General features: G+C 34.4%; 2 protein-coding genes across 2 annotated transcripts; both read left to right on the top strand.

Moving 5' to 3' along the window:
- The first annotated feature begins 8,320 nt into the window (after window positions 1-8,320).
- LOC120167353 (TMV resistance protein N-like) lies at window positions 8,321-10,051 on the top strand. The gene is made up of 2 exons (XM_039176396.1): window positions 8,321-8,853; window positions 8,950-10,051. The coding sequence occupies exons 1-2, from the start codon at window positions 8,366-8,368 to the stop codon at window positions 10,049-10,051; spliced, it is 1,590 nt and encodes a 529-aa protein (XP_039032327.1). The 5' UTR covers window positions 8,321-8,365.
- A 522-nt stretch (window positions 10,052-10,573) lies between these two features.
- Window positions 10,574-13,063, top strand: LOC120167239 (disease resistance-like protein DSC1). Its single transcript, XM_039176310.1, has 3 exons — window positions 10,574-10,840; window positions 10,966-11,842; window positions 12,498-13,063. The coding sequence occupies exons 1-3, from the start codon at window positions 10,589-10,591 to the stop codon at window positions 12,782-12,784; spliced, it is 1,416 nt and encodes a 471-aa protein (XP_039032241.1). The 5' UTR covers window positions 10,574-10,588; the 3' UTR covers window positions 12,785-13,063.
- The last annotated feature ends 4 nt before the right edge of the window (window positions 13,064-13,067 follow it).

Raw genomic sequence — 13,067 nt, forward strand, 5'->3', positions numbered from 1 at the left:
CCTTCGTATCGAATGCATCGAATGCAAAGCACCGGATTGGCCTATCACTGTGGTCAACCTACCATCTTCTTAATGAGCAGCACATTTTAAGCAAAGAATAACCGGTCATTGAAGACGAGGGCTCGAATTATTAGAACTATCATCAGAAATAAGATTACTAAGAATTTGTATGGTTTGGCTCAATCTAGGGCTTGATTTGATAGCTTAGTCAATTAAGCGCTCGAATTTATAAAACCGTCTAACTAGAAAAAATTTAAATAAAGTTTGAGTTATAAAATACAACTCATCAATTCGATTAACTCAAAATTTCAATTCAACTCGATTTGATCAAATACTCAACAATGTTAAATGTTTAACAGCATTCAAATTATAACCCCGTGTTATTACATTAGTAACAATGTTAATGCAATTAAGATAATTTATTTTTTAAAAAGAAGTTAATTATATGCAAAACTAAACATCGAATGTAAAACTAAACTCACTTTTCTATGCTCGGTGTCTCAAATTCCAGTGCAACGGATTTTCTCTCTCACATTTCTTAGCGTACAAACAATGAACTAAGTCCAAATTACAATTCTATCCTATCAGCTACGCTCACTTGTTGGTGTTCATGATTTCAAATTTGAGTGCAACAGTAATACGACAGGCTCATATGAACCGCAGTATTAAATTGCTACAGAAACTCAGTGTAACGATCGCATCTTAACGTTTTTCAATATTAAAGCAACACCGCGAATCGCAATTTAGGACTATGATATGAACTAAACAGAAATGGCAGAAGTTCAACAATTTTTTTTCTCACATTTCTTAGCAAACAAACAAAGAATTATACAAACACACCTCTAAAAACTCAACCCCGTCAAGCCCAAATGGCAAAGACTGTATTTTTTCTTTTTCAATTCCCACTATATCTGAGCAATCAAATGCTTAAAAATAAATTCCAAAGTTCTATAAAGAAAAGGGAGAAACATAGAAAACCTCGAGTATCTCTTGCAAATCTTCAGGGGCAGAAAAAGTGTCACACCCCAAGATGGGGTTAGATTTCTTTTAGTTTAAAATATATGAAATGATATGATGTTGGTTGGCTAATAATTATTTTATTAGACCATTAAGTTATTAAATAAATTGAAGATAAGGAGTTAGGTTGAATGTGTACAAATTGTTGGATGAGTGATTGATTAAATACATGGATTGATTTGTTTATATATATTTTAAATATTGGGAACCACAACTTGAAGAGATATATTTTTAAATAAGGATAATGGTATGGCAGTGGAATCCATTTCTTTAAGCTTTCACTTTTGCAAGCTTTTGTATCCACTAAATCCCACCGAGAAAGTTGCTTTAGTTTCAATGGACGCAGCCACTATAACCGCTTCATCTCTGCAACTTTCCTCAGCTTCCACTTATGGAATTTTGGAGCGGAAGCTATGTCTGCCTCGCATGCAGTCGAGTTGCTTTGGACATGGGTTTCTCCCGAGTGATTCTTGAAGGAGACAAGAGGTAGTGCAAGGAGTCTACATGCATGGTATTGTCGCTTCATCTCTCACGATGGAAACCGAGTGGTGTACTTTCTGGTAATTGATGCATCACTGGGACTCTTTGACCGGTTATGGATTTAGGAAGCTCCTAGGGGTGGCGAACTTAGCTATGACAGATCGATGTTGGCTAGAGACCCTCCATAACTTCGCTTTCTTATACCTCGTTCGTGATATAGAATCTGATACAACGACAAAAGATTTTGATCCAAAAGCAAGTTTATACACTGAGCCATGCTCTATAAACCAATCGTACAAAGAGAAGGAAGTGAGAAAAAAGTGGACGATGCAATCACTCGAGCAAGTCCAATGTGACTTTCGGTTCTGTATTGCCGTGGGGGCCAATGAATTATCAAACTACTTTTGTTTATTGAAATTGCCGCGGGGTCCAATGCATTTTCAATTGTTGCATTTGCCGTGGATACCATTCCATTATCATTTTATTTATTTATTGCAAACACATGGCTATTCAAATCATTATCAATCTCAATGTCAAAGGTGGGGCCGCATTTATTTGATTTTCCACATACAGCTTGGAATTTCGAAGAAGCATATGGTAAGAACTTGGCCTTGTCTCCTAGTTTTCATTAGTTTTTGTTTATGGCCTAATAGTGTAAATTATTTCGGTTCAGTCTCTATTTTTAGTGATTAATTATTAAAGTAACCCCACAAGTATTCTATTATACAAATTGGATTTCTAAATTATTATTTAAATTCTAATAAGCTATCTTTATGGCGAAGGAAATTATTTGGATACGAGTTAGTAATTTTGATGGTCTGGATCGTGAGGAAAATATAGGAAGTTGAATTAAAGATCGAGGGCGTTCGAATGGAATTTAATGGTCGACCAGTATGACACGGAAAATGAGGTAATACTTTACTACCTCTTTATGCTTTATGGAACATGTTGATATTGGTAAATGCATGAATAAGATAATGTTGGTCACTTTTGTGGAGTTGAATAATTTATACACTCGATATGAATGTGGTAGAGATTCTGTAACTGAATACGGATCGAATGAATAATATAAGAGATTGAGGAAATATTAGAATTAAATTACAAGTTTGTGATTGGTGATAAAGAAATCAGCCCTAGATTTGTAACTTATATTTTATATCATCAAAGGTTAAATGTTAAAGGTACTTGGATGGGGAAATTATGAGAATACTCTAGTAGGGTAAAATTACGAAAACACCCTTATGATGTAGGATGACAAGAATTGTCCCTGGAAGTTGGTTAATAACTCTGAAAATACATATTGATATGGTAAATTTATAGATGTGCATAAGAAATGCTAGTTTTGCTTGGAAAATTCGGTTAACCGGTTTTTAACCCCAAGAGAGTTTATGCACGATACTAGAAGTCTGTTAAGGAATCATTCAAGATTTGAGAATGTTTCGAAAAGAAATTAACCATAGGATCTCTAAATTATATTTATTTTTGTTAAGAGTAAATATTGAAATTATCTGGTTAAGAAATTACGAAAATGCCCTTGAGAGGTAAAATAATCTGAGTTGACCCTAAATGAAAAAAATACTTTGAGGATTCGTACTTAAATCGATTAAGTATGAATTTAATTGTTAAGATCATGTCTTTGTATAGAAAAAATTCATGATATTCCGTTTGTTAAATCTGAGAAGGCACTTGACCCAAAAATATCCGAGTTATGAGTAAATACTTGAAGAGTAATTTATCGGAGGTATTCTGCTGATAGAATTGTTCGAAAGGACTGAAGTAAATGATAAGATTGAATTAAATAATAAGACCGGATGGAAGGAAATGATTGAAATATTCTAGAATTATAAAATGACCAAATTACCCCTGGAATGGAAATGACTCAAGAATGTCACCAAGCTCAAGAATGAATGGATATACTCAAGCTTTGAAATGAATAGAAAAAAATGTTAAGCACCAAAATGACCAAAATGCCCTTATGACCTAGAATAAGTAAATGTCTTGGAATAATTAAGAAATCCAAATAAACATGGATGTTGTGCTACCAGTAAAAGTTGTGGAACGCAACTTAAGTGATTAACCAACGTTAGTACTATATTATTACTTGAATGATATAAGTATCACTTGAATGTTTGTTCATCTTCTCAAATTTGGATCGATGATAATTCTGGAAGTACTTGGGGCAGCTCAACTCTAGAGCGCATACAGTATTAATAAGTGAGTAGTCGTTAGTCAAATCAACCACGAATACCAGAATGACTTTATTATATGAATAAATTGAAATGAAATGAAGTATAACATGTATTTGAAATTCAGAAACGTCTGAATTATTCTGGAAAACTTTAAAGTAATCGGGATAGACTTGCTTACCAACGAACTAAGTAACATCAATGACTAAGGATTAAATAGGTGATTTGATGATTTGGAAACACTGTTGAACTTACATGATGAATTGTCATTATGGGTTATGAGCCATGGATCAAGTACGTCAGTATTTCCTGATATTGTTGAAACGTGGAAATGAAATAAAGACCGTTGGAAGATTTATTCAGTGATGATTATGGGGATGATCTATGGATCTGCACTATGGTATTAAAGAGTGAATACACTGGAAGGATAATGAATTGACTTGTTGACATGCATCAGTTTGAGAGTTGGGTAACTCGAGTTGTTTGATAATATGATCTATAATCGTAGATTGTAAATGACTTGAATCTTCGATTCTATATTTCATCTAAAAGCACTTCGGTCATGTTTGAAAAAAAAACAAGTAACGCAGATGGAAAAGATTCTGATATCTCATTTGGTTCAATTGGGCTGAAATCCTATGAATTTAAAGTATATTCCTGAATACCCCTGATTGTTTGGGTAATGGAATCACTCGCAGTAAATCTGAATTTAGAATTATTATGTATAAATGTTCCTGAACGTTTTCCTAAAGCACACGAAAATATAGTGGGATTCTAATGTATCAACATTAAATGTCTGGCTAGATCGGTTAGTAATCGATTCTCCTCAATAGGACCTTGTTCCAGGAATTCGTTCAAATTTCATAAGTTTCATGTTATCCAAAATGATAACTACAATGACCTCTGGAAATACTTGGATTCTCTAGTGTGTTCCCTACTTATTACTGAACTGTTTTATTGGATTTAATATGTGGTACACCGAATTCATTGGTTATTGTTTTATGGATGCACCAATTTAATGTGACAATTTATGGAATATGGCTGCTATCTAATTTTTGTTTTGAAATGGTATATGATTACCATGTTTTTGGATTTATGGAATTTATGTCACGGTGCAATTGAATTTTGGAATTGAATTACGATGGAATAGCTCTGATCAAGCTAAATGGGCCTAATGTGACTCTTGAGGGCCCCAAGATGTTTCATTAGGTCGGCTTTCCTTTGCTGTGTGCTTAGGGTAAGCTATATGGACTTATTGACTTGGGCTTAAGGATACAAGCTTCATAGCATATCCTTAAGTCGGCTTTCTTTTTGCTATGTGCATAAAGTAAGCTATATGGAAAATAATTTTTGGGAACTACTGATGGTGTACCAGAAAAGGGTTTAAACTATGATTTTCAAAAGTTAAACTCTTTTACGAAATTGTGAGATTTACTGGACTATGATTTGTACTTATTATGATTTTATTATACTGTTGGAACACACTAGACATTCTATTCGATCTCCTGAAAATGTCATACTTTGAAAGGTTTCTTATGAACTGAGATTCATGGCTTCTACTCGATGAACTACTAATGGAACCCCAAATTATTCCGCAATTGGTATACGTTGGATTCAATAAGGAAATTATGGCTTCCCATTTATCTGCATGTCATGTAGCATCATTTGGTAGTTCTGTATTACTGAGCTTTCCGAAGCTCACTCTATTACTCACCATTGCAGGTTAAAAGAATTGTACCAGTGCAGCTATCGATATCAATAAGAGAGTTCTTCCGGCGTTGCTTACAGGGTATGGTACATGTGATTAGGGGGCATGTAATTGTATTTTGTTTTATTTACAAGTCTGAAAATCTGTTTTATTTCTGAACAATGATAAATCAATTGGTTAGTTACATGTTTGAATAAAAGTTTTAAATTTTCAGCGATTTTTACAGTGGGTCGCTCCGGTGGCCCTAATGTGACACTCCAGATCAGATCGGGTTATCCGCATCAGTCTGAGGGTGTTACAAAAAGTCTTTGTGGTGAACTGTGAAAGTTTGAGGGATTGAGTGGGGAGCTTCAAGGGGTTGAAAGAAAGCGGTGAAGAAGTAGAAAGAAAAGTGAGCCTTGGTTTGGGTGAAGAAGGGTTTGGGATTGTTGAAGAAGGAAACAGAATTGCAGAGATCGATGACACCGCCATTGCAGATTTCAAGCTTTGGATGGGGAAGAAAAGAAGTAAGAGATATGAAGGTAAGAGCAGCTGAGCGTAGTTCAATTCACAAGTTCACCATTGTTATCCAAGAAGGTTTTTTTCTTTTTATTTTGGATAAACTACACATGTAGTACCTACACTATTCCTTTTCTTCTGGTTTGGTACCTAATTTTTACCTTTTTTAAAAAAATAAAACCTAACATTTAATTTAGATTTTAATTTAGTATTTCACCATTAAAAATTTAACAATGATGTTAACGTGTTATCGTAAGCATCATAAGATAATACCACGTCATTATTGAAAAAATAAAAAAAATTATCACGTCAATAATTTTGTTAATTTTTCCATCTTTCTTTCTTTCTTTGCCCTTTTTGCGCGTGCGTAATATGATATATCACATGTAATGTTTTGAAAGTGATGATATTATATATTCTACGTGTAAAAAAATATGTAATACATAGTATATATCAAAATGAGGATTTGAATATATCACATGTCGAAAAATACGTAGTACATATTGTCGACTTTACGCTCGACTCGAGGCTTAGTCAACAGCGAACAGAAGAAGGCAAAGCAAGCAGTTGTAGTATGAGCTTCTTGGATTCTTCCGGGAAAACAACTCCATTTCATTTTCGATCCAATTTCCACCCCTAAAGTAATCGTGTTTAATTTACTAAATAGCTTAATAACATTCTATTAATTCTTTTTCTTAAATCATTAATTTTATCCAAAATAAAAAAAAATATTTTAAATTATTGAGTATCTTTTTAAAAATAAATCCGTTATAAAAGAAATGTCAATATTGAAAAAATAGATTAATTTATGTATTAATATGGTGATACGTTAAAGTATTAATGTGTAAAAAAACACATTTGAATATCATCAAATTTTTTAAATATCATAAAATATTTTAAAATAATATTTAGGGTAAAGTATAGTAATGGTCACTGAACATTTATGAAGCTTGCATTTAGGTCCCCCAACTTTTAAAACTTACAATACAGTCCCCCAACATTTATTCTGTTTGCAATATGGTCCCCCAACTTAAACCACTGTTGGAAAATTAGGGTAAATTATATAAACGGTCATTGAATTTTTCAGACACTTGAATTTAGGTCTCCCAACTTTTAAAACTTGCAAAACAGTCCTCAATTTCATTATAAACCCCAATTTCCAAAGTAATTCAATTTCATTCTAAACCATTGATTCTACTAAATCATAAATGATCACTGTATGAGCAAATTCAGGTAAATCATAAATGATCGCACTGTAAAGCACTGAAGGGTTAGGTGCTCAAATCTGATAAAAAAATAGCATGCAAGAACATAGTGGTACTTAAATCATAATGCTCCAAATGAGTGTTCCGAATTTCATATAGTCAAAAGTTGAAGAAATGAGCATAGTTTATGGGAAGTTGAAATACCGAATAGAGTGCTTCCATTTTGCTATTCGGGATGTTTAATCAATGCATATTGTTATTCAAAATTGATATAAACAGTTAAATAAACCTCAAATTTATATTGAAATAAATATTGTCAAATAGTAAATTCATGTTCAAAATTTAAAAACACCTTAATTTCATTCTAAAACCTAAATTCCAAAATAATTCAATTACATTCTAAACCTTAAATTGAAGTATTTTAGAATTTGAGGTTTAAAATTGAATTGAATTATTTTGGAATTTAGGGTTTAGAATGAAATTGAATTACTTTGGAAATTGGGGTTTAGAATGAAATTAAGGAATGTTTTGTAAGTTTTAAAAGTTGGGAGACCTAAATTCAAGTGCCTGAAAAGTTCAATGACCGTTTATATAATTTACCCTAATTTTCTAACGGTGGTTTAAGTTGAGGGACCATATTGCAAACGGAATAAATATTGGGGGACTGTATTGCAAGTTTTAAAAGTTAGGGGACTGTATTGCAAGTTTTAAAAGTTAGGGGACCTAAATGCAAGCTTCAGAAATGTTCAGTGACCATTACTATACTTTACCCTAATATTTATCCAAATTTTCTTTATATATATTTATAGATGCAACGGTTTAAATTTTAAATTATTGAGTAACTTTGTGGATTTTACCCTAGACTCGAGGCCTAATCAACAGTGAACAGAAGAAAACAAAGGAAGCAGTTGTAGTCTCAGCTTCTTGGATTCTTCCGGGAAAACACCTTCATTTCCACCACTACACGCTTTCTTCCTTTGGTATTAATAATTATACAGAAATTGCTGCCTTTGTTTTTGGAAATTGTTGACTTTACGCTAGACTCGAGGCCTAATCAACAGTGAACAGAAGAAAGCAAAGCAAGCAGTTGTAGTCTCAGCTTCTTGGGTTCTTCCTAGTCTCAGCTTCTTGGAAATTTCATCTTTTTTTTCTATTTATTGATGCTCATATATTTGGACTGTTCCTAGTTTCTTCCTGGGTATCAAGCCATCTATATTTCTTTGATTTGAACATTAGATTGAGACACCCTTTTCTTCCTCCTATAATTCGTCATGTTGCCGTTGCCTTCGTCTTCCTCGTCTATTTCCAGACACAAATATGATGTTTTCTTGAGTTTTAGAGGTGAAGATACCCGCAGAAATTTTACAGGTCATCTCTATGATGCTCTTCAACGCAGTGGAATCGTCACTTTCAGGGATGACCCCAAGCTGGAGGCCGGCAAAGAGATTGCCCCAGAACTCTTTAAAGCCATTCAACAATCATGGTGCTCGGTTATCGTTTTCTCCAAAACCTACGCCTTTTCAAGTTGGTGTTTGGAGGAGCTTGCTGAGATTGTTAAACAAAAATTGGAAAAAGGTCATAAAGTATTTCCAATTTTCTATGACGTGGATCCGTCTGATTTGAGAAAACAAAAGGATAAAGTTGGAGAAGCATTTGCCAAACACGAAGAGACATACAAGGAAGATCAGCACAAGATCCAAAGATGGCGAAATGCTTTGACTGAGGTTTCTAACATCAAGGGATGGCATTTGAATAACAAGTAATTCATTCTTTTCTTTCTTTGATCATTTATTTCATGGTCATATCTGTTCATTTCTTAAATGAATAAAAAAACTAAATTTAATTTCTATTGTAGGCTTGAATCTGAATTTATTGGAGATATTGCTAAAAAAATCTCTGCAAAATTATGTCAAACATATCCAATTGTTCATGATAAGTTGGTTGGAATTAGTTCCCGTTTGGAGGAGTTGTATTCAAAAATCGATGTTGGAGAAGATGATGTCCGTATTATAGGAATATGTGGAATGGGTGGCATTGGTAAAACCACTCTTGCAAGAGTTGTTTACAACCAAATGTCATCTCATTTTGAAGGCAAAAGCTTTCTTGCTGATGTTCGAGAAGTTTCAAACAAATTCGGACTTGTTTCTTTACAGAAACAACTTCTTACTCAAACCTTGTCTGAAGGAGGATTCAGTATATTCGATGTTGATGAAGGAAATGCAATCATCAGTCATAGGTTGTCTCACAAAAAGGTTCTTGTTGTTATCGATGATGTTGATAACAGAAAACATTTGGAACACTTGGCTGGAAGGCGTGATTGGTTCGGTACAGGCAGTAGGATCATTGTAACAACAAGAGATGAACATCTGCTCCGATTTTATCGAGCTGATTATGTGTATAAGCCTGCGACATTGAGTCCCAATGATGCACTTCGGCTTTTTAAATTGAAAGCTTTCGATAGTGAGACAGTATTAGAAGGTGTTTTCATTGAGCTTTCTAAACATGTTGTACGCTACGCTGGTGGTCTTCCCTTAGCTCTTGAAGTTTTGGGTTCTTTTCTGTGTGGTAGAGATGCAACTCAATGGAGAAGTTCAATTGAAAGACTTAAACGAGATTCCAACAAAGAAATTCTTGATAGACTTAGAATCAGCTTTGATGGATTGGAAGAAAGGGAAAAGAATATATTTCTTGATATCGCATGCTTCTTCAATGGGGAGGAGAAAGATTTTGTAACCAAAGTGTTGGATGGTTGTGAGTTTTTCCCAGATATTGGAATCGATGTTCTCGTTAAGAAATCCCTAGTGGCAGTTAAGGGAGACAACAGATTGTGGATGCATGACTTGCTACAAGAAATGGGAAGAAAAATTGTTTGGGAAAAATCTATTGATGAACCTGGAAAGCGTTGCAGATTGTGGGATGAAAGGGACATCCAACATGTTCTAACAAAAAAAACTTAAGTCATTCAATAAAATTAAGTCTTCCTACGTACAAAAGTATACATAATATTTTGAATATTCGATCGAGTAGGATGAATATATTTATTCATTATATTGCAAAACTATGTCATTTAAAATATTTTTAGTTGATTATAAATGTTATAAGGATTTGAATAAGTACATAATTTCAGTAAATCATTCTCATAGGAAAATGTTATAATTTGTTTAAAGATTATCATAGGTGTAAATGGTCAAAAGTTTTATCATGCAGTTTAAACCATTCATTCTGTCTTCTTATACTCTGTTCTTGATTACATGTAGGCCACGGAGGTGATTGAAGCCATGATCATCGACAATCAACGGTAGGAAAACATGGGTATTGATTTTAACGTTTTTCCATGGATTCGAAGAGTTCTTGAAATATCATATTACAATACTCTAATGCGTCAGATACAAGTATCAAATACGGATGATTGAAAACACAGTAATGGAGCAACATAGCTTTTAGGTATTGGATTTGTTTTTGCATAGTTTGAAGCTCATTTTTTTGTTTTTCTCATGGTTATCAGGGAATCGAACAAGACATTCAATTTGAGTGTCGATGCCTTCTCGAAGATGAAAAGATTGAGATTGCTCAAAGTTGTTTGCCTCTCAAATTGTGATGGTCTCAAATATCTTTCTAATGAGCTACGGCTTTTAGATTGGAAAGGATTCCCTTTAAGATCTCTGCCCTCAGGCTTTCAACCGGACAACCTTGTTGCACTTCTCTTACAATACAGTCGCATTGAACAACTATGGAAGGGAACCAGAGTAAGAATTCATTCTCTAATTTTAAGATGAATGAATAAAATTTGATTATGATAGAGACAAAAATAACAAGAACGAGCTTTCTTATGTTTTCTCTTTTCTCTCTAATTTATTATTGTTTTCAACAGCCCTTGTACAAGCTGAAAGTGTTAAACCTCAGAGAGTCCCCGAACCTGATCAAGACTCCGGACTTCACAATGGCCCCAGATCTTGAAGTTCTGATCCTGGAAGGTTGTACAAAAATAGTTGATGTTCATCCATCCATAGCAGAGCTTAAGAGGCTTCAAAATTTGAATTTGAGAGGCTGCAAAGGTCTTAAGAATCTTCCAACCAAAATTGGAATGGAATCTCTTCAAACGTTCATTCTCTCGGGTTGCTCAAATCTTCTTTGGTTTCCAGAGATTGATTGCAAAATGGATTGCCTAAAAACTCTTGATCTTTCCGGATGTTATAGAGTTGGATTTTTGCCACAGAGTTTGCAGCTAGCAGAGTTTTTGGAAGAGATTGACTTGAGTGAAACGGCCATAACAAGACCACCGTCCTTCATTTTTCGACTTAAAAATCTTAAAGTTTTGTCTTTCAACGGCCGCAAGGGATCTTCATCTAAGTTTCGACAAAATTTGCCTTCTCTCTTCAAAAAATTCCAAAGAGGAAAGACAAATTCAATGGCTCTGATGTTGCCTTCGTTGTCGGGTTTGAGTTCATTGACAGAGCTGAAACTAAGGGACTGCAATCTTTGTGAAGGAGATATTCCTAATGATATTTCTTGTCTATCCTCTTTGGTAATGCTCAATCTCAGTGGTAACAATTTCATCAGCCTACCTGATTCTCTTACTCGACTTTCCAAGCTTAAAGGTCTTGCATTGATGAATTGCCGGGGGCTGAAATCGTTGCCTGAGCTTCCAACAAGTGTAGAATATGTGAGCATAGATGATTGTGCTTCTCTGGAACTAATTGCTAATCCATCAAAAGTATGCGATTCAAGGGATTGTGTGTCTATTATAGGTACTCACTACTTTCAATTTTTTAATTTACCCACTAAACTTTCAAAGTATTCCAGTTTTGATCACTCTGAATTATTTTATTATTATTTTTATATGACGTGACATTTTTTTTATTATTTAATTTAAAATAATTGAAAATATAAAATAAAAACAAAAGGTGGTTGGACACTACTATCGATCGCCGTAGATTGTGGTCGTTCGGTCTCAAATTTCAAGAGACTTGTTCGTCTTGACACCTTGATTCCAAATTCATCCTCCATTTTATTGGAACTTGCTCTGGAGTCCACGAATTAGAGATCGAAGGAGAGGAAGCCGAAATATTTCAGACGAGATTCATGAGTTTTGGGACATTTTCTAGTAAAACAACAACCAAATTCGAACTCAGGAATTGAAATGAATAAGATCCATGAAATATGAGATCGAAGGATCACCATCTACAGCTGTCGATGGTAACCGGCCTTTACCAATCATTGGTAAAGAAGACTTACTACCCCTATCAGTTGGGTCTGGTTGGCCTAGAATGTTCCGCTCCGAATCGTTATTATCTTTCTAGGTGTCTTCTATTGCCTTTGTCTCATGCTGGATTCGACTGACGCGATCGGAAACTTGTCTCTAAATACATTATATTTTGATCTTGATTTCTGGTGATTATGCAGGAAATTCTTATTCACAATTCCTTTCACAGGCAGCACCTAAGCAGAAGATTCGAATTAAACATAGGTCATACTGGGTACCCTTGATCGAGGACTCTTGCAAGCAGATTTTGGATGCCGCTCGTACTACCAATGCCAAGACGATGGGACCCGTGCCGTCACCGACCAAGAAGAGGATCTATTGTGTCCTTAAATCCCCACATGTACACAAAGATGCAAGGTTCCACTTTGAGATTCGGACACACCAGCGCCTATCATTATCGAATTTGAATGATATCCGTCTCTTCTAGATATGAGCTCAATCATAATTACTTATAAGAGGAACCAAGTTATTAATGTTGAGCACACAGGGAGAAAGATAGATCGAAGCACATTAGAGTGAAAAGAGAGAGAAAAAAGATAGGTGAAAGAAGGAAAACAAAGAGAGAAAATGATAGAGAAACATAAGCAACTTTAAGAATAAGCCAGAGAACAACAACATAAAGTATGTATCATTTCAGCTATGAAACCTAAGTCAACATCAGTTAGTGGTCAAACCCTTGAGAATTTTTCGTTCAGACAAACCTTTTGAAG

Source organism: Hibiscus syriacus, unplaced genomic scaffold (genome assembly GCF_006381635.1).
Source record: "Hibiscus syriacus cultivar Baekdansim isolate YM2019G1 unplaced genomic scaffold, ASM638163v2 tig00111671_pilon, whole genome shotgun sequence".
Lineage (NCBI taxonomy): Eukaryota > Viridiplantae > Streptophyta > Magnoliopsida > Malvales > Malvaceae > Hibiscus > Hibiscus syriacus.